The sequence below is a fragment of the Sciurus carolinensis genome, chromosome 9, assembly GCF_902686445.1.
Source record: "Sciurus carolinensis chromosome 9, mSciCar1.2, whole genome shotgun sequence".
NCBI lineage: Eukaryota > Metazoa > Chordata > Mammalia > Rodentia > Sciuridae > Sciurus > Sciurus carolinensis.
Window position 1 is genome coordinate 78,608,891 of NC_062221.1, and position 21,912 is coordinate 78,630,802.

The 21,912-nt window shown below is 41.4% G+C and overlaps 1 protein-coding gene across 2 annotated transcripts in view; it reads left to right on the forward strand.

The window, feature by feature from the left end:
- The first annotated feature begins 598 nt into the window (after window positions 1-598).
- The window catches only part of Drd3 (dopamine receptor D3), a 36,050-nt gene continuing 14,736 nt past the window's right edge, over window positions 599-21,912 (forward strand). For both annotated transcript variants that reach the window (XM_047565067.1, XM_047565068.1), the window contains exons 1-2: window positions 599-868; window positions 12,091-12,203. In XM_047565067.1, coding sequence (XP_047421023.1) covers window positions 599-868; window positions 12,091-12,203 — 383 coding nt within the window. The remainder of the gene's footprint in view (window positions 869-12,090; window positions 12,204-21,912) is intronic.

The following is a 21,912-nucleotide window of genomic DNA, read 5'->3' on the forward strand; positions in this document are numbered from 1 at the left end:
GATTCTAATCCTTCCATGGCTTCCCATCTCACTGAGTCCAAGCATGGTTCTTTCAATGGCCCTGTCCAACCTTTCAACTGCATACCCTTCCACTCTACCACAGCCTCACATGGCTTCAGCCAGCAGATCTTCCTGTATCTCTGCTGTTTGGATCATTCTTCCACCAGATACCTGGTCTGCTCCCTTCTTCCAGGTATTGACTCAATTGCCAATATTTCCATGAGGGCTTCCTGATTACATTATTTGAAAATTGTTGTCAGACACCCACTCACATACTCCTCACCCACTTTTTACTCCCTTCTCTGATTTTTTCACCAAAATACATATCATCATTGAACATAACACGTCTTTTATCTACCTTCTTATTCTGAATAGAGACCTCATGAGGAGAGGAATTTTTGTCTGTCTCATTCATTGCTGGAACTCCTGTTCTTACAACAGTGGCTGGTATACAAGGTGGACTTGATAAATATTTGTTGACACAACAAATTTTAAAACATATCCAAGCATCCAAGTTTCAAAGAGTCTGATTTTACTGACATTGTTTTCTGTCTCCTCTCAGAAATTCTTTGGGGTCACACACCCTTCCTTCTGGACTATGGCGCCTCTGAGTCACTTAAGCGGCTACATCAATTCCACCTGTGTGGCAGAAAACTCCACAGGTGCCAACCAGGCCCACCCACATGCCTACTATGCCCTGTCCTACTGCATACTCATCTTAGTCATCGTCTTTGGCAACGGCCTGGTGTGTGTGGCTGTCCTGAAGGAGCGAGCCCTGAAGACCACCACCAACTACCTGGTGGTGAGCCTGGCTGTGGCAGATTTGCTGGTGGCCACCTTGGTGATGCCCTGGGTGGTATACCTGGAGGTGAGTAGGCTCCAGGCTGTGTTGCTGGTAATAACTGTACTCGTCTCTCTTTCCTGAGCACCTGGGTTTTAGGGCTCAGATTCTCCCTGTATTTGTCAAGGAACTGGGAAAGGAGGGAGAGCTCTTGTTTTCCCTTTAATGAAAGAATTGAAGTTCTTGAGGGTGGCCACCATCCATCCACATCAGCACCAGGGAATTGGGAATGATTCAATTTCTGTGTGTCCCATATCCAGATGACTGGACTTAAGTGATGGAACTCTTCCATGCCAGTCATATCTCAGAGATGTGAGGAGCTAGGGAAGGCAGTCTGATGTGCATCTTCATCTAGGTTCAACATTTATGGGAGTGAGGGTGTGAAGGAGCAATACAGGGCAAGAAGGAAAAAGCATTAATGAATGAGAGAAAAAATAGAATGGTCTGCAAATAGATCAGATTTCTCTGGTTGGTTCAGTTCTTGGCTCTTTCTTCTGGGTACTAACTCCATAGATTCTGCTACCGAATGAACAGGCTAAGCCTGCTAATTTGTTTTCCATGCCTCCATTAATAGTGAGGAATCTTCCCCACTCAGAGAATGCAACAGACCCTGGAGAATTCTTCTGCGGAGAAACATTTCTTAAATTTGAAAGTATTTTCATTTAAAGGTGCAAAATAGAGTCAGGAGGTGATCAAGACAAAACATCCATTTTCTAGCAAGAAATCAGGTACCTACAACTGTTCAAGAAACAGATATTCTTACCAGGAAAACATGCAATTACTAAAGAGGGGATTTTTTTAAAACACCTTAATATGCTATTAATATTTCTCCTCTGTACTGTGTGTCATTCCAAAGAGATATCCAACGAAGGATCAAAATGATGCTATGATTAAGAGAAATTAAGATTCATCAAATTAATATTTCAGGTAATATTAATAGTGAAGGTGACAGTTAATTAAGTATGACATATCATGGGAGAGCAAAAGCTTTGAACAGACTGCTATGCTAGTACCCATATTAAAGAATGACTGGGAACTAAAATTAGACTTATGATCTCAAGGGGGTGCATTAAAAAAAGAAAGAAAGAAAATACAGAAAGGAAACCGAAAAGAAGAAAAATAAATAGGTTGATTAGAATAGATCTAAAAGCTATGGGGAAAATTGAGGGAAAATGTTATTTATTCCTCCCAGTTAGGATAATTCAGATGGTGAAAGATCTTGTAATTATCTTGAGTTTTCTGTCATCTCAAGTAGGCTGAATCATCTTTGAAGTCAGAGGCTATGTCTTTGTTCTTCTTTTCCTGTAGTCCAAACATACTACCTGACACATAACATGTGCTAAATAAATATTTGATATGAGTGACTAAATGAATCTGCTCTGATAGTATGTATTATATGGGCAATTCCTTCTTATACCATCTGCATCTATATTCATTGTTACAGGCCAGTTTAGTGGGGGGGCAGCAAAGTATTTACTTTTTTATATCCAATAATAATGAGAAAGGGGTTAGCATGCAGTATTTCTGTTCAAGAGTGAGGCACTAACCAGACGCAGTGGCATATACCTACAAGCCCAGCAATGTAGGAATATGAGATAGAAAGATCACAAATTGAAGGTCAGTTTGGCAACTCAGCAAGACACTATCTCAAAATAAAAAAATAAATAGGGCTGGGGATGTAGCTCAGTGGTAGAGCAATCCCCAATACTGAAAGAAAAAAAGAGAGAGAGAGGCATTTTAGGTACTACCATCCTATAATACAGCCTGGACTGGTCAGTGTTTCACAGTACCTCCACTGTCACCCTAAAATATTTCCGTCTGTCTCTATACATTATAAAGATTCTTTAGTTGGCCAGAAAGATAAATGTCGGAAAGAAATGCAGGCAAAGGATCTTCACTCCAGTGATCATTTCCATTCCCTCTGAAATAAAAACTAGTTTTTGGTGTTGATAACAAAGCCACTCGGAAGCACACTTTGATTATCTATTTGTGATTGCTCCAGGACTGTGAATGGACTATATGGGAAACCCCAGGAGATGCTGGCTTAGAAGATGGTCATTGTGAATTTTCCACACTGGAAACCCATGACCTCCCCTTCCAACCATACCTGCCAATAGAGATGATGTCCACATTCTACTGCTGAGCCCAGAAAAGCAATTGAGTTTATAGAGAACCCATGCAATCTCGCCAAAGGTCTTAATGAGATCTCTGTAGTAATGTCTATGGGTTTTCTCCCAAGAGCAAAACTCTTGGTTCTCCCCTCTCTGTCCTCCACCAAAAAAAAAAAAAAAAAGTTCATGTGGTGTAGGTGTTCAGTAACCAAGAGCCTGGTTACAGAAATCTATATTCATTAAAAAACAAAAGAGAGAGAGAGAGAGAGAGAGAGAGAGAGAGAGAGCCTTGGAAATTAGAGATCTTTCTACTGGAAAATGGGTTTTGGAGGTCTCTTTTTGGCCTTAACCAACTTTCTTCAAGACCCTAGTCAATATCTCCACATCACTTTCTCCAAAATTCAACTAAGGATCTGTCTTGATTAAAGATAAGACTTAAAGCAGATATCATTAGTGGACAATTGGTCGAGATATTAGAAGTTTCCAGTTCCAAGGACCAGGTAGCCCTATCTTAACCAATTTATGCTTTCCTTCATCTTAAATATTTTCCTTTCTTTCCTTGGAAGCAGAAGAGGTACCTTAATAAAATAAGAGCCCTTTAAGGACCATGTTACTCTTAGTAATTTAAAATAATGATGGTGTACTTTGAGGAACTGCTCTAGTAATTCCTTGTTTATTACTAGGAATGGTAGAAAGGGTGTAGTGTTGGCCACAAAGATTTCTGTGGATTTGAAGACAGCCAGGAAGATAGGACACACATGAGAAGAACACCATTTGGGCGACAAATAATTCACCAAGGTCATAGTCTTATGTTCTCTAATTTGAACACATTCATTTTCTCTGAAGGAAAATGGCTCATTTTGCCAGACACTGCTATGTATGAGGTAGAAATGTTTTGACTGTAAATATTGGAATACTTGACTAGCTGTTATTTAAACAAGGAGCAGGGTTACTTTTCTCAAATACTAGAATCTGGAACAAAAGGGTCATTGGTGTCAATATAGCTTCCCTATAGTGTCATCATGACCATACTCTTCTGTCCACCCTCTTCACCATTCTTGGCAAGCTGGCCTACCACTTCATCCTCCCCCAGGATGACCAAAGCCCTCAGATCATGGCAGTATCCAAAAATAGGATGGATGGACACAGCAGAGAGTGAGAGAAAAAGGGTTCTCTCTCAATTTGAAGCACTCCCCAAAGTCTTCATGTAAGTCTAACTGACCAGTACTGAATCGTGAAGCCACCTTTACCAACAAAGGAGGCTAGAAAAGAAAATGTCAAAGTTCAGATTTAATTCAGATTTTATTAAAAAAGAAAAGATGGAGGTGGGTAATTACTGGGAAGTCAGCAATACATTTCCACATAACATCACAGCTGTAGGAATTCACTGGGATGAATGTCATTCCAATACAGAGTCATTTTACAAGAACAACTCAGAACTGAGATTTAGACCACATGAAATTCAGTGAATAAAATAGACAACAACAATACTTCTTGTGTTGGACTGATGTTAGCCTCAACTATCTTTAATAGAGAAAGTACTTTGTTAACCAAAAGATGTACTCTATAAACAACTCAGCATAGACACAATTGTAAGTAAAAGAAAGCACAATTCAATTGGCTTAAATTACAAACAATGAGTTGGCTTTCACTCAGGAACTTTAAAAGTCCTGTGATAGGGTGAGCTACAGGCAGAGTTGATCAGGGTTCCAATTCCATTTCTCTATAATTCTCCCTGTTCTGCCTTCATGCATATATTGACTTTATCTATAGGCAAAGGTTAAGCCATAGACCTCACATACATACCACACTATTCACAGCAAGAGAGCAAATACATACCCCAGAATTTCTAGTAGAAATGTGAAGATGTACTCTGATGGGAGTACATATGATGGCATATGATTTTTTTCTGAACTAACCACCAGTTAGAAGAATCAGTTTAGCATAGATTATGTGTTCCTTCTATAGATCATATCAATGACTATAGGATTTCATGGATTCCCAGTGGAATCCAGTAACTATTGAAAGGAAGGCATAAGACTGTCATGAATATGAATCATAGTCAGCTGTCATTGATGGTGTTCTCATCACTAAGTCACACACGTGCCCACAATTGGGCAATACATAATGGGGGACTCACAGGGGATAGTCACTGATCTACTTCAATATTCTCTGTCCTCAGGTCTAGCAGAGAAGTTCAGAACAAAAACCAAGCAGGAGACTTCACAGGTTATATTTCAGAGGTCTTGAGGCTTGGCTGTCTCTTTAATTCAGTTTGCAGCATTTTCTAGAATACTTTTTTCAATGCCATACCAAATAGTTCTATCTCAGATTCCCTCTCAAGTTTTTAATTTCCTGCTTTACAGGCTGCAGTCTGTTTGGAGCTCCCTCTCCAAGCACAAACATTCCATTTTGTTCCACTTGGTTAAGCACCTTTTGTGATGTTTAATGCACTTATATCAGAACAGAAAGGAAAAATAAGTAGCCAGGGGAACATTAGAAATACAGACAGCCCCCAACTTACAATGGTTCAACTTAGAATTTTTCAACTTTATGACAGTGTGAAAGCAATACACATATAGTAGAAACTGTACTTTAATTTTTGACTTCTGATCTTTTCCCAGTGTAGCCATGGAGGGTACAGTACTCCCATGTGAGGCTGGGGGGGGCAGTTATCAGCAAGCCCCAGCACCCAGTCAGCCACCCATCCTGCTACCCCACAGGGTATTGTATAGCCAAGTTATGATATTTGTCAGGTTGGCTGTATTAAATACATTTTGAACTTAGAATATTTTCTGTTTCTGGTCAGGCACAGTGGCACAATGCCTATAATCCCAGCAGCTCAGGAGGCTGGGGCAGCAGAATCACAAGTTCAAGGCCAGCCTGAGCACTTTGTGAGGCACTAAGCAACTTAGCAGGACCCTGTCTCAAAATAAAAAATAAAAAGGGCTGAGGATGTGGTTCAGTGTACAATGAGTGGGACTCAATATGGAGAGGAGAAAAGACTTAGGAATAAGAAATGTACACAAACAAAATAGAAGAGGGTGGATTCAGTCAGGGAAACACACTATAGAAAAAGTGATCAAGGTCAGACAGAGATGACAGGCAAGAACAGCCATGTTTAGAGAAAGAGGAGTCTTTGGAACATTTACTAATGATACTATTAAAGATAACAAACTCTTTTTAAATGGAGAGTTTTACCATAGTTAAACAGAGAGAGAGAGGGAGAGAGGGAGAGAGAGAGAGAGAGAGAGAGAGAGGGAGGAGAGAGCTCTTGAAGACCTCCCACTAGAAAACAAAAAATAAGATTCTCACAAACTCTTCACCAAACTCTGGATTTTGATTAAAGTCAAACAATTAAAGCTGGAAAAGCTTACAGATTATTCTATCAGCCTTTCTAAAGTGTGACTCAACAACAAGAAATTGCTGGCCACATCCTAGTGACAGGGTTTCTCTGGGGATGTAGCAAAGGATTCCCCTTTGCTACAGAGGGAGCAGATTGTTCAAAATATAGACTGTTGGGTCTACCCAAGGTCTACCACACAAGGGTGTCCAGGGTGGCCCCAGAATTCTGTTGGAATCGTAATAAGCCCCAGTCCCAGTCCAAGTGATTTGTACAGCCAGATTGTCATCCCCCAAAACAACATTTGGGAACCACTAACCTATAAAACCCCATTACATAGATGAGGAACTGAAATCCAAAAAAAATGTGAAAAATCTTTATTTATTACCCCATTTTGTCCTGCAGCAAATCCTTCCCCCTTTCAAAATAATAATAATAGGAAGAAGGAGGAAGAGGAGGAGGAGATTCTTCTGAAAAAAAATGAAGAGATTAGAGAAGCAATTGCTTCTTTTGCCCTTGGTTAGCTCCCTAAAACAACAAATTCCATTCCTTTAGAAAAGGAATTCTTAACCTGATGATTTCATCCACTTGAATTACTTCTTTATTCTCACTACGCTGAAATTGAGCACTTCCTTCGATTATAAGTGTAGGCATCAACCCCTAGCAGAAGAAATCCTTAATGTCACCAGTAGAAATCACAGATATTTCTATTTTCAAATCACAATATGGTTGTTGCAGACCTCTTGAAATATCATTTAGATTCATTATTACTTTGAAATTAGAGTAATTTGGGGTCTGCTACTAGATCTGGTTATTTAGTGAATTATTTTAAAAAGCACATTTGTTTGGTAATTATATTTCAATACATTGATATCCTTTGTGATCCATTGTATGTTTTACTCTGTGCATTAGAAAACATTCCTGTGAGGAGACCCATAAAGCCAAAGAGGTGTATAGCATAAAGAATGCTTAATTAGCCCTGTTTTAAAGACATCATTCTGAAGATAATGTTATGCCCCCCCCAGACCAATGTTTCCCAAACCTTCCAGGTAGTAAGAATCACTTGAGGGACTTATTATTTGGAGTGGGGTCTGACAATCATTTGTTTAACAAGAGCCTTGGGTGATTTGGGAAATGCTGCCTTATAATCAGTAAATTTGGGAAATGCTGCCTTAGGCTGTGTCTGTGGAAAATCAATAGCCAACTTCAGTACCTGAGGACTATGCTTGCTCACTCCCACCTTCTGTATTGCCAAAGGGAGTTAGTTAGATTCATTAGCAAGTAAGAGTACACCACCTGGCTGCCTATAATTCTGAAGTGAGTTATTCATTAGAATTTAGGAGAAAGTATTATGTCTCTAAAGAGCCTTACTTAAATCAATCAGATTTTTTTTTTTACTTTTTTTCTGCTTTAAACTTAAAAGTCACTTTACCTTTCATGATCTCCCAACACTTTGTACTTATCTCACTGTTAGTACTTAGCACATTACATCATAATTATTTTCTTAGTATGTATCTTCTAGGCCCTCCATTCCCCACACCCACTCAAACATTACTCCTCCTAACACACACACATTATCTTCTGAGGCTCTGGGAACAAAAGAAGGTTTAATTCATTTCAATACATTTGCCCCAACCAAGCATCCAGTATATACAATGGGACTCAATAAATAGTGAGTATATGAGAAGTGGATGGACAAATGTCATCTCTTTTCCCTCCTGTGACATTTCAATGGAGTTAAATTTTACACTTCTCAGAAATAATGTGCCAAAATACTGACCTTTGGGAAGCAGAAGAGAATCATAGCTGATATTAAGGGAGTAAATTCCAGTTCCTTTTACTAGTTGTGTTCTGAGGCAAGTAACCTCTGTATATCTCCATTTGTCTATAAATTAGAAGTCACATTGACCTCACTGGGTTGCTATGAGATAACGTGTGAGGGTTTCTTGGCATGTTCTTGGCATTCTGCTGCTCTTTGTTGATGCCTTACTATTATTTACATGGTATGGAGAACTACAGTAAAATATATATTTCTATTACAAGCCCACCAATTAGAGGCTCATTTTAATGAGTAAGCTCCAGGGAAGGCTAAGTGATGGCACCTTAGTGGGAATTACTTTAATCAGCTAATCAGGTTGTTTTCTTCTTGGCACTCAGCTGAGATCAAGGAGAGAATGAGAATTTTGATAGCATATTCTGGAGACAGGAAAAGAGGACTAGCCAGCATGCAGGTGCATTCTGGTGGAGGCCTGCAAGCCAGAGGACAGTTTGGGAGCCTTGACCTCTAAGAGGGTTTCACTCACCTGTGGTGAGTGTCCCTTCACCTAGCCCCCAAAGGCAGCAGCCACCATTGTCTTTCACATTGTTTTTTATAACCCTGGAATAAAGACAATCAGGAAAGCATCTCATTTTCTAGAAAGGAGATGATACAGTCTGTCACACAGGAATCCCTGAGGAGCACTTGATTTTTTCCTTTCCTCTGGTGTCTACCTACTTCCATCTCTTTTCCAACAGCTGCCTGCCAGGGCTTGATACCTCCCTATAGCAAGTACTAACTATCTACATTCCAATGCCCTATTTGTCTCTACTAGCCTTACAACCTTGGGCTTAAACTCTCTAAGCTTAGTTTCTTTCTCTGTGATGAAGGTAATAATAGTCCAATCCAAGTAAAATAACAACTCTGCTTTAAAAGAATAAGAAAATAGTTTATTCTGAGCAAAATGAGTGACCATATCCTGGGGAACATGGATTCGAGTTACCATAAGTGTCACAGTCTGCTGTGAAAGAAGTTATATGAGTTTTATAGCCACAGAATGAAGAAGGTCACAAATCAATACATTCAATAAAAACATTGATGGGGGCATCATTAGGTGGACTACAACAAAATGGGAAAATTTCTCCTATAGGTTTCAGATGTTAGCACTTTTTAGTTTTATGGCTGATGGAGACTAGAGGTCAGCTAAGGTGAGCAACATATTCCAAGAGACTTACCTAAGAGTCACAAGAATGTTAGGTCAGTTACAGAGGTTGAAAATAAATGGCTGTTTTTCTAAAGGGTCTAAGATAGTCCAAGATAATGTGACTTTGACCTGCAACATTTCATCTCTCCACAATTACAATGTCCTACTCAGCCAAGTTTAGTTTGCAGGATATTTAAGATAGATGTGGCTTTTTCAGAGACTTTCAGTTTCATGGTCCTCTTTCATGGAATTATAATCAGCACTAGAGGCCATGTATGTAAAGTGCTTAACAGAACACCAGGTGCTTAGTAAGCATTCAGTAAAAGTTAGCTTTTAGAATGAATTCACAGTATGTCAGGAAACCATTTGATCCTCCAGAATATATTGCCAGGCCTGAGCCCCACTCTAGGAGCCGGGCAAGCAGCTGTGAACAAGTAAATGTCCCTGCTACTATGGAGATGGTTAAGTAACAGTCATTTAATCTCCAATCAAATTAGACATTCTTCAAAAAGCGCGAAGAGCATATGCAGTAAAAAAACAAATTCAGTTTTCAAAATCTGAAGTTTCAGTTACAGAAATTCCTGGAATGGGTCATGTGGATGAATGACTCATGTAGAGTAAATTTTCAATAAATGTAAGTTTGTATTAACAATATTAGGCTTTCATGCTGATCTATAGTTACTGTATTCCAGAATGCCTTGCTTCCCCAGTTATCTTGGAAGTTCTTCAAGGACAGACCCTGTAATGCATTTTGTAAAACTTCTTAACATATATAATGTTCCCTCCTTCTACAGAATAAAAATTAGGAGGTTTACTGGTACTTGTTTTATTAACACACAAGTAAATGAATGAGCACCCAGTAAGTTCTGGGGTTGGCTGTTGTCCTAACTATCCTCTCTCACCAACACTACCCCCAACACACACTCACTCATAATTATGCAAAAAATAAAAAAGGAATTTTAAGACCAATTTAAGACCTAAGTTTCATAGTAGACATGTTGAAATGAAATTTAGGATATAAAATTCAACTTTGAGGAGTGGTTTTTATAGTGTGCAACTGTTCCTTGCGATGAGCAAAGCCATCCTTCATTCTCTCTCACTTAAATCATTGTATGATTATGACTCTTTAGATCAGAATCTTTCCATCTCCCTTTCTAAAAAGGTTTTCATTCTCAGAATTCCTATCAATTCATATTAGGACTTTATTTATATAAAGTAAAATAGCTGAACTAAAAGACAGTAAATCCAGAACCAAAGTGAACAAAAATGATGACTTCACCATGCATTTAACTTTCCATTGTTGCTTTTAAACTAAAACCCTTTGGTCAGCGTTTCTCAAAATAGTCTGGAGATGACCAAATATAGAGAAAATGGGAGGCCTAAAAGGAAAGGAATCCAAAAGGAAGAAGTTGTGAGGAAGGAGAAGGATAGACAGACTTTCAGGTTCTTTCAGACTTTCTTTCAGGTTCTGTTTTAGTGGGATAAAACAGAAATGAACAGTAAAGAGAACTGGTCATATCTGAAGAGTCTTAAAGAGAAACACTGAGCAGAACAGCACCATCGTTGGGCACATTTAGTCACTATCTTTTTCTTGAGAAGTCACCTCAGAGGCCACCATGCCTATTTTTCACTCATCCTTCCTTTTAAAAAGCCATGTGATATGCTTAGGAAGGGCATCATGAACACACGGCCAGCCAGAGGCACCGTGCCTCTCTCCTTGAGAACACGGTCCCCAAGTGGCAGCCCAGAGGCAGGAAGATGGCAAATGCCCAAAGCCTCAAGGCCCATGAATGGCAGTGGATGGACATTTAGAAAGTGACAATCTTCCTGGCACATTTTCCTGGTTCAATGAGGTTATGTAAAAGTCTAAACATTAAGATAGAAATGTTTTAGAATGTAAATTATATTACTAAATTCCTGACTTTTTCTAAGTATGAAGACAAGGTGATGGAGTTTGGAACACATGTAAAGGCATGAGGTCAGAGTCAACCTTGCTTATTCCAAGAGGAATAGAGAGATTCCATGCTCCCTTCCAATTCCCTGGACCAACTTTTTCCCCCACCTCTTGGTGACTGGGATGTGGCAGTGGGGTCAAAGGCAGCCATAGCGGTATAGACTTATTTTACATAGGTTCTCATGGATGTTGTTTTAGGGTGCTTCCAAGATTTAAAACCCGAAGCCACAAAGATTTTGCTTTGGAGTTAGGTGTTATGAAAAATGTGTTCTTAACTCTTTTCCTGGGGACATGGTGAGCTCTCTACCAGGTGGAGAGCTCAGAGGGGGCAGTATTGGCTTAATACACACATTGGGCAGTCACCCAACGTCTTTGGTTACTACCATCTATGCTTCTCTGGGCTGATGAGCATCTCTGGGCATATTGTTTAACCACCAGGAGTGTTCCTGTTTTTGAGCTAGATCAGTGATTCTCAAACCTTGGTTTGTCTAAGAGTGTTTATTTAACAATGAAGATTCACAGGCCCCAGAACCATAGACGTTGACTCACTAGATCTATGGAGAATTCAGAAATCCACATCTTTAATGAGTAACTCACTGTGAACCACCCTGAGGAACACTGCACTAATTTATTTCGAAGATCACTTTCAGAATTATATCCTAACGTTCTGTGAATTTGTCCCTTCTTTAGCAACCAGTCTTGGACAACCTGGCACTCCCTTGGCACCTGTCTGCCCTATGGTAACAATGGTACCAACCACAGAGAGCAGGGAGGGCGTGTGGGTATCTGTGCTGAACAGCACAAGGGAGGCAGGAAAATTGGTTGGGTGGTTGTTCCTTAAACTGGGAAATACTAACATCCTTTTTGTTTATGACACCCAGGTAACAGGTGGAGTTTGGCATTTCAACCGCATTTGCTGTGACGTTTTTGTTACCCTGGATGTCATGATGTGTACAGCCAGCATCCTGAACCTCTGTGCCATCAGCATAGACAGGTAGGGCTGGGACTCCCCTTCCATGCATCAGAAAGAGGGGTCCATAACTGGAGGGAGGAGGCACAGGCTCTGCATTCAAGGTCCTGGGGTTACCTCCAAATAGTACGTGCCACTGGGACATTTTTTCTTTCTCATCTCTTTTTTATTTTATCTTATTTTGGAGGCTCTTACTAGTTACTAGTATTGAACCCAGGAGTGCTTCATCACTAAGTTACATCCCCAGTTCATTTATTCTTTCTTTTGAGACAGGGTTTTGATAAGATGCTTAGGGCCTATGTTGCCCAGGCTGGTTTTTGAACTTGCAAACCTCTGTCTACAGCCACCTGAGTCTCTGGGATTACAGGAATGAACCACTGGGCCCGCTCATTTTTTTTTTTTTAATTATGGTTTGCAGGTGAGAAGAGACACCTGTGACAGGAGAGAAATTGTTACTCTCAAAGTTTTCCTAGCTTTTTCTCTCCAACAGACCCATAAAGAGGAGTCTGGGTTTGCTTTTTCACCATCTTTGGGGGCTTTTGTGATTCATAATTGGAGGGAAAGGGAGGAGGGAGGAAAAGGACAAAGGTGAACAGACTGGGTTGGTAGGAAATTCTGTAGTTAACTTGTTCGTTTGTTTGTTTGTTTGTTTTTGGTAAAGAGAGAAAAGGAGGATGGGTGGAAGAGAAAGGTAGGCAGGCATGAGTATATTTTCAGGAGGGAGAGAGAGGTGGACATAGAAAAGGAATTTTAGAAAACATGACTATTATCTATAGATTTCCCTCACAAAGTTTAAGAAAAGTAAAAAGTGATTGGTTTTTAAAATTTTGGTTTTCGTCCAGGCATGGTGGTGCATGCCTGTAATTCCAGGTATTCAGTAGGTCCAGATAGGAGGATGGCAAGTTTGAGGCCAGCCTTAGCAACTTAGCAAGGCCCTATCTCAAAATAAGAAAATAAAAAGGGCAGATCATTCCTGGGTTCAATTTATAGCACTGCAAAAAAAAAAAAACAAAAACAAAAACAGAAAAAAAAAAAAAAAAAACAGGTGTTTTGGCTGCTGGAATGTGTTTCAGTGATTTTGGTTCCACTCTCTGCGTTCCACCTTCTATCACTGCCCTTACTCTGGGTCTTCTGTTCCTCACTTCCTCTCTTTTTTGTCTTCCTCTTCTCTTTTTTCTTTCCCTGGTCTGAGCCTTAGATTTACCAGGCGTCAGTAGGCCCCCTTAGAGCTCTTTGGGAAGGAGGTGGCCTTGGAGCCTCTGGCCTATGCTGACAGTCAAGAGTCTCTAAGGTTCTCTTCTGAGTCCTGAACATCCTCCCTTTCCTTTCACCTCTTCTCTTTTTCCCAATAGTATTATCCATCTACTCCACAGCTCCAACAGGTGACCCCAAATAAGATCTGTCATTCGTTGAGAATTTAGCACATCATGCCAAATTTTCACATGCACTAACTTATTTCATCTTAATGACGATTCAGGTACTGTTATAATCTTCCTTCCTTTAAAGTTAAAGAATTTTCCAAGGTTGGGATTGTGGCTCAGTGGTAGAGCACTTGCCTGGAATGTATGAGGCACCAGTTTCGATCCTCAGCACCACATTAAAATATAAAAATAAAATAAAGTATTGTGTCCATGGACACAATAAAAAAAAATTAAAAATAATAATTTGCCAAAGACTTGCAGCTAGCATGGAGCCGTACCAGAATTTGTAGTCATGTCTCTTTGAATCCAAATTAATACTCTTAAGTTTTGTGTTCATCTCACCAAATCTCCAGTTATATCCCTCCCTTCTCCCCTGAATTCCAGATATCCCATTGGCTCCTATAATACAAAATCTAAAAAAAAAAAATTAAAACACCAAACAATCTTTATTTAGTGATCTCTCACTGATACCATCTTTGTCCTAGAATCCTGGGTTTTGTTTCACTCCTCTCTTCTTAATCTCCCACAATCTAGCAATCTATATTTATAGACTCTACAATTTTCAAATTTGCCTCTATGTTTCATTTCTTATTGCCTCCTAATTATTTTAGACACCCATGACCTCTCAACTGAACTTCACAGCTTTCTAATTGGTCTTCCATGCCATCTGAATTCCCCCAGAAGTATAGCCCTAATTTTCATTGCCCTTCTCAAAATCTTTCAGTGTCTCCTTGATCTATGGAATAAAAATTAAAATTACCTCCACAGTCTGGGATTCAAAGTTTTCCACAATAAGGCCTCAATTCCCTTTTTCAGTATTTTTTCTTTTGAGGTTTCCCTCTATCTTTCCCATGCTCCAAAGTTTATCAGAACAGCCTCCTTTTCCATAGAATCCTCCTGAATTCCTATCATTTTCTGAGTTACCCTGAGACCTAATATTTTCTCTGTAACTATTGTGGCATATCCAGCCTGCCTTTTCTCATGTGACCCAGTGCTTGACAGCACCAACCCTCAATTTCCTTCCATGTGCTAAAGGGGAACTTTGAACAATAACCAAAGAACAGCCATGAACACCCCTTCTGATGGTGATACCGCAAACCAACAAGCCAACTGGACTTTTTTTAAATCACTTGATTAACTAGCCAATTGAGAAAGAAAATTAAAGAACAAGTCTATAATGCTGGAAAGAATGCTATTTAAGAGTGTGTTTTAAAATAGAGGATAAGGTTACAAAATTCTGTAAATAGACCAAAAAAAGTTGAATTGTACACTTTAAATGAATTAATTATGTGATATATGAATTACATTCAATAAAGTTGTTAAAAAGTGAAGAGATAGATATTTTATAATATTTTTAGCTCTAACATCTAAGTCTGTGGTATAATTTCTGGACACTTAGTTACATGTTTTAGGGAATATATTATTTATAGAAATCGTGGGCTGTAGCTGGTTTACTTTCTCATGGCCTCCACCATCCTAAACTCATTTTAGCCCTAGGTCCTTATCACCTGTCAATCTCCCTGCTGTGCCTATTAGAGAACCTTGAACAAAGAACATTAAACTGAATTCAGAGGTCCCTGGCTGAGGGAAGACATGTTCATACCACAAATAAGCATCTTCGGAAAGGACATGAAAGGGCAAGAGATTAATCTTGGAAGGAGGGAGAAGAGAGTATAATGATAGTTCTGGAGAGAAGCTGGGACGGCCCCTCCCGCCCCTCTTGAGAGTATTTCTATACACTCTGCCCACACACATTCACACACACAAGTGGTATGGGTGCAGTGAGGCAGTTGTGCCCTGCACAAGGGTGTGGGAACAAAGTGCAGTGAGCACTTCTCAAGCCCTGAGGCATGCCCTGAGAGGATGCCTTTCTGTAATTTGCCAGCCAGGAGGGGGCACTTTTCTCTAATTTGCACCAACAGCACCCTATTGCTGGCAGCAGCCATGCTTAACACACACTTTTACTTTTACCACTTAAAACACCACCCAGAATAAACCTTGAATTGACTTCTGTCCCATATAGGAAAATTCCCATAATGCATAGCACTCACTACCTGAAATCTGGCAAGGATGAGCTATGCCTTGAATCCCAGCAGAGGAGACTCTTCTAGGCTTACACTTCATTACAGACCAAACCTCAAAACACAGCCCCCTCCCTATTTTAGGAATGAAAATAGGCCTCAGAAAAGCTGTCTCCATTATTCTTCACAGCAGTTTGCTGTACACAGCATTAAAATCTGTTCATGTGATGCCAAATAGCTGGTCAATTCATTAAAAATGCAGTCATTCACACAGACCTTTGGTCTTCACACAATGCCAGTCACCAGTCTGACAAACTTGACCAAATGGATTCAGTACTTTTTGGTCATGAAGCCCTGGTCTGTAATAACAGGGTGGTAAGAGAGATAGGAAAGAAAAGGAAATGATAAAAGGGTTTTTGAAAGCAAGTAATACTATTGTCATTAGATTCTGAGGCACAGCTCTGGATACTTGGATTAAAGCCGCCTTTTCTTTTTTTAAAAAAAGGAGAGTGGGAAGTCCTTGGAACACAAGCCCCCTCCCCTGTGGTTCCATGCCTTCCGAGCAGGTCAGCCCCCTCCCACCACATCCCGGTTCAGAGCTAACTAGGGGATACGGCTGAGAATGTGTCAGAAGAGGAGGACACGACCAAGCAGTGAAAATTAGAGTCCTCCGAGAGGAGCCCAGGAATAATGCAACCAAATTCATTCACCAGGGAGTTCTTTAAGTGGCTCTCAAATGGCACCCATCACACAGGCATGCCTCCGCGCCTTTGCAGCGAGCACAATAGGTACCAGATGAGTCACAGGCACCTTGGATTTTTAGTTTGCATCTAAATAAGCACTTTATATTTGCAAAGGGCTTTCCAGTCATTTGCAAAAAGCTTTCTCCTTCAACAACTCCACGAGGGGAGTCCACGGAACTAAAGATTTATTGAGCCCCCTGTCTGGCCAAATAAAAGGTGGTGAAAAGCAGCCCTCACAGAGCTCTGGGGCTCATTAAACCCAGGCGGGAGTTAGAGTCAGGCCCTCCCACCCAGGCCAGCCTCTTTCCTCCTACTGTCAGCTTCCCGAAGAGGCACCCTCATCAGCTCCACCCCACACCCCATCGCCCACCCTGGGACTGGTCTCCAGGTGGAAATCAAGCTCTGCCAGGGTACTGAGACCTTCAGTAGAGTGACAAGCCACACAGATCCTGCTGATGGAATTGTGAGTCAGAAGATACAGCACAGTTAATTCATTTAAACAAAAGTGCTCAATCCTAGCACACGGTCCTGAAGCCTAGTCCAAAATTAGAAAATGAGTCTTTTGAGTTCCCCACTAGTACTCTCTGAATTGCAATCAGTAGCCCCTTTGCTGCAGCCCATCTCTATAGGTTCCATGCCCTTGGACTTTGTGAAGCACCTTGTCTTCCTAGCACAGAATACCCTAGCTACCTCTGTGCTAAAGTGAGTCTAAAAGTAACAACAGTAACCTTGTTACCATTATTTCCCATGTGCTGTGCCAGGTACTCGCAGTTTTTTAATCATTATCGCCAACCCTCACAGCAATCCAGCAAGATGAGTGTATTATTCCCACTTTACAAATAAAGCTTCTGAGGCTAGAATGTGTAAGTAAGTCCCCAGCATCACACAGCTAGTGGATGCAGGGTAAAGATTCAGTCAGCCTCTTCCTGCTACAGCACACTGCCCCACTCAGAGACTGAGCTGTGAACCTCACTCTGGGTCCTAGATATAGAACCAACTGTCTGGCTCAAAGTCTAGGCTCTACCACTTAACAGCAAAGTGACCCTGGACAAGTCAGTTAACCTGCAAGAACCTAGATCTCTTTATCTATTTAGTAGAGATAACAACTACCTCAAAGGGTGGTTAGGAGGATTAAAGAACTATTATTTGTAAAACACTTCCAACAGTGCCTGGCACACAGAAAGTGCTATTTACTCGTTTGTTTGATTAAATAAATAAATGTGAATATTCCCTAATAGTAAGGAGTAGGACAATCATAAACTCACTGATACAAATACTGATCTTTTAGGATACCACAGTAACAATGACAATAACAACAATAATATTATAATATTATAATATAATATTATTTTGAATATTAAGTATGTACAGGCGTTGTGCTAAAAAAAAAGCTACAGATAACCTCCTTGAATATTTTCTAACTGTCCTATTGGGCAAGTATCATTATCCCCATTATACAGATGAAGAAATTGGATCAGAAAAGTCAAACCTCTGGCCATGGCCACATAATTCAGTGGCAGAGCTGAGATTCAGGCCTTGTTATCAATCTGCCTCTACAACCCCATGGACTTTACCAGGGTACACAGTGCCAGCCTTCAAACTGCAGAGTAATCCACACCACAAAGGGCCCAGAGAGCTAGGAGCTCGGGCCCAGGGAAGGGGCCTGGCACTCGGAGCGACAGGAACGACTCGCCGAGTGTGTGGAGTGTGTCTGCAGCCGGGCTGAGGCCCTGGAACAACCTAGATAGCGCAGCTGTCCTGACCATCCAGGCGGCCCCTGGCCAAGCCTTCCTGTCGCTCTCTGGCCTGGCGCGGTGCGACCCTCCCTGGCTTTGACACCGCGTTCGCCTACGGTCTGTCATCTGCATTCCGTCCGAGAGGACACCAGAGGCTAAACAATCTGCCTGGGTGGGAATTCGGGGTCCCTGCAGGGCTCCAGGAACCAGGGGGGCGGGTTTTCCCTCTCTTCCTCCCCACGGTGCCTGGAGAGCCCCCAGGTGAGCAATGAACTTCTCACCCCGGCCAACGGGCAGAGTTCTTGCTGCATTATGGTGCCCTCCGATGGCTGATTCTGGAACAGCCTCGATATCTCAGTCACCTATGGCAAGCTGGGGCCCTCTTTTATTCTGTTTCATCATGTTAGAAAAAGAAAAAAAAATGTAATGTGACAGTGGTAAATTGTCTCATCTTCGCTTCTTGCCTATGTTAACAAGTTAGAATCTTTGACAGAAACTTTCCCTCCTGCAGACTTTTTCAAATTCGTGTCTACTCATAAGATAAATTTGCTTGTTAAAACTACATATTCCTGGGTTCCACTTCAGAAGTACCAAATCAAAATCTCTACAAACATATCCTAGAAATCTGCATTTTTAACAGGACCTCCCTTCTTCCCTTTCTCACCACTCCAGGCAATTAACAGAATCAAGCTAATTGGGGAATTGGGTACCCACAGTGCTAAGTACAAACCACCCTTGTCACTCTGACTTTCCCAAGGAAGCCCTTGTCCCCCTGCGTGCCTCAGAGACTTGTCCATGCTCTTGAGGGAAGGGTACACTCAGAAGACACACTGGGTAGGAGACATGGCCCAGCACAACTAACTCTGCTGCCCAATTTGGGTCCAGCATTAACCTCCCTGTATCTCTGATTCCTCCTTTATAAAATGGAGCTAGGTGGAGTTCCCTATATTTGTTGGTCTAGTGAATTAATGGAGTCTTCAAGGAGTTGCTGGACATTAAAGTCTACAAATTGAGGAAATTAGTGTACTACAGCCAGCTCATCATGGCTAGCAAGAGCTGATTACAAAATTTTAGGAATTTTTAGCCAGTTATTAAGTCTTTGATGGTGGTTTGAAATGGGCAATGGTAGGTATACCTACATCACAGAAAATGGAAATGTTACAAAGTAGGAAAGTGTTTACCTGGAGAATCAACTGTTAGCCATTACCAGCATCACTGATTGCACAAGATAGTCAGGTTCTTTTACATCAAAGACTAGATGATGTGAAAGAAATGGAGAGACTTTGCCTAACTGCAGGCAGGTCTAGGTCAGAGAAAGTGGGTCACAGGTGTTTGGCTATGACAGCAGATGCCTCAGGGGCACCACCAAGAGCAACACCCTGGTAGATATATTTGACTAGAAACCCCAGTAGTCTAAAGTCCTGAGGAGAGCAAGAGGCCTTGAGAAACACCAGGTAATACTTGCCTGCTCTTGCACCAGCAACGCAGGGATTCAAGGGAGGGCTTGTGTGTGCATCCAAAGAAGGAACCTGGATTGTCATGGCCTCCCTTGGAGGTTGGTCCTGGGATCTTAGTTTGACCTTATTTAATAAAGACCCCTATTTCTCCTTCTTCAGAAAGAACACACCTTTATGGTGCCTCTTATGGTTTGGATCTGGAATGTCTCCCAAAGGATCATGCATTGCAGACTTGGTACCCAATGCAGTAGTGTTCAGAGGTGGGGCTTTGGGGAAACAGCTTGGATCATGAGGGTGCTAGCCTCATCAGTAGATCAATCCTAATAACTGAATGGGTTATTAGGAGATGGGGCCCTGTTGAAGGAAGTAAAACACTGGCAGCATGATATTGAAGGGTATATTTTGTCCATGGATCACCCTTCCTTGCCTCCCCACCCCCGCCTGCGACATAGTGAGCAGCTTTCCTCTGCCATCCTCTTCTGCCATGATGTTTTTACCTTGGAGCCAGTCAACATGGACTGAAACCATGAGCCAAAATAAATTTTTGCTCCTTTAAGTTGATTTTCTCAGGTACTTTGTCACAACAATGGAAAGCTAACAGTGCCAAAGACAAATCTTGCAGAGTTTGCCTTCATTGCAGAACTCACAGTTGTCTTTGAGCTGTTCTTTTAGGAGTACAAATGTTAACACTCTAAAATTAGATGCATAAGAGGGAGATTCCAGCAGCACTGGAGCATAGGAGCTGGACACACAAGAGGACTATCAGAGAGTATTGCTCCATACCCATCAGTCCAGCGTCTGTCCTTCCCTTCCTCAGTCCCAAGCCTTGAGGTGCACAATAAGGGTTAAGGGAGATACTGTTCTGAATCTGACCCCCAAGTACCCTGAAAACAGAGAAGACAAAAATGTTGCACCATGGCTAGGACCATATATATCTTAGATCCCTTGAGCCTGACTAGGATTAGAATCGTCCTCATGATCCATGAGGCAAGCAATCAACAGCTTCTACTACTTGCTTTATACAAGGACCTATGGGGAATATCAAGGCTATATGATGATTTGGGACATAGAATGACTTAAATCACATCGGGATATCAAGATCTGCATGCAGGAGGGCAATGTAACTGATTGGCAGAGGAGTAGAATGAGTTCAGAGGTAGGGGTCTTTGTAAGATAGAAAGGCCAGGAAAGGTTCCTGGAGAGCTCTTCTGAGATTAAAGAAAAGCAATATTGAGTTTTGGAGTGAGGAAAAAAGGATAATTAACTGAATGAAGACACCAATCTCTAATAGTCGAAGAGTATCCACCACTAGGCCAGTTTGGTTGGAGCCATGAGTACATGTCAGGGACTAATGGGAGGTTAGGTTGGCAAGATAAGCTGAGGTCATCTTGGAGAAGATAAACTTTGACCTGTGGGTAAAAAAAGAACCAATGACAGTGTGTTCATTTTCTACTGGAATGTTCCTCCCCTGTCCCGACCCACAGGACATCAACGGAGGAAGGCGAAACTAAGAGAGAAGGAATGAAGGGACAAGAGACACAGGGAGTGACAGCAAGACAGGAATTCTGATCAAACTGCAAATTTTTATTGTTCACACGGGTATTTATGCTGAGGGAATGAGGGATATGACGAGATGCAGGCTGGTTGACTGCGTTCTTCTATTGGGCTCCTGATAGGGTGCAAGTTCGCGCCGGCGGAAAGGTGAAATCCCGGAAGAGAAGCAGGGATGGTGCCATAGGCACCATATTGTCAGAACTATCAGCCAGGAGGGGGGAGGGGCGTGCCTTGTGAATCTGTCAGTTGCCAGTTGCAGGGTGTTTGTGCAGGGCAAGGCAACTGCAAAATGTTCCCTGGGCTGCTGCTTATCGTAAAGGTCAGGATGTTCTCAGAATGAGAACTTCTTCTTGGTCCCTGATACTCCCCACCTCAATAAATGAACAGCTCCCTCTAATACCTCTCACTTCTTTGCCCACTTCTTGTTGATTTGCCCCTTCTTTACCTCCTCCATTGTTCTCTAACGTGGCACCCAGCTTCTTTCATGGTACTCTTCATTTTATATTACCATATTTGTTTGCTTTTTATGATTCATTGTCTGCTCAACTCTAAGCTCAATGAGGACAGGTGTGGAGAGAAATGACAGAGGATGGGAGAGCAGTGACTAAGTCTCTGATGACTTCATGGCTATGGCATGCCTGGTGAATGTTTCTATGCAAGGGCACATGATGCTTAGCTGCTATAGCAATGCCCTGCATGAGGAGGCTCTGTGCAAGAGTCCTATCAGTTCTGACCTTGATCTCAGGCACACAACTCCTGGGAAGAAAGGAATTCTCATGCTAGACAACCACAATGTTTCAC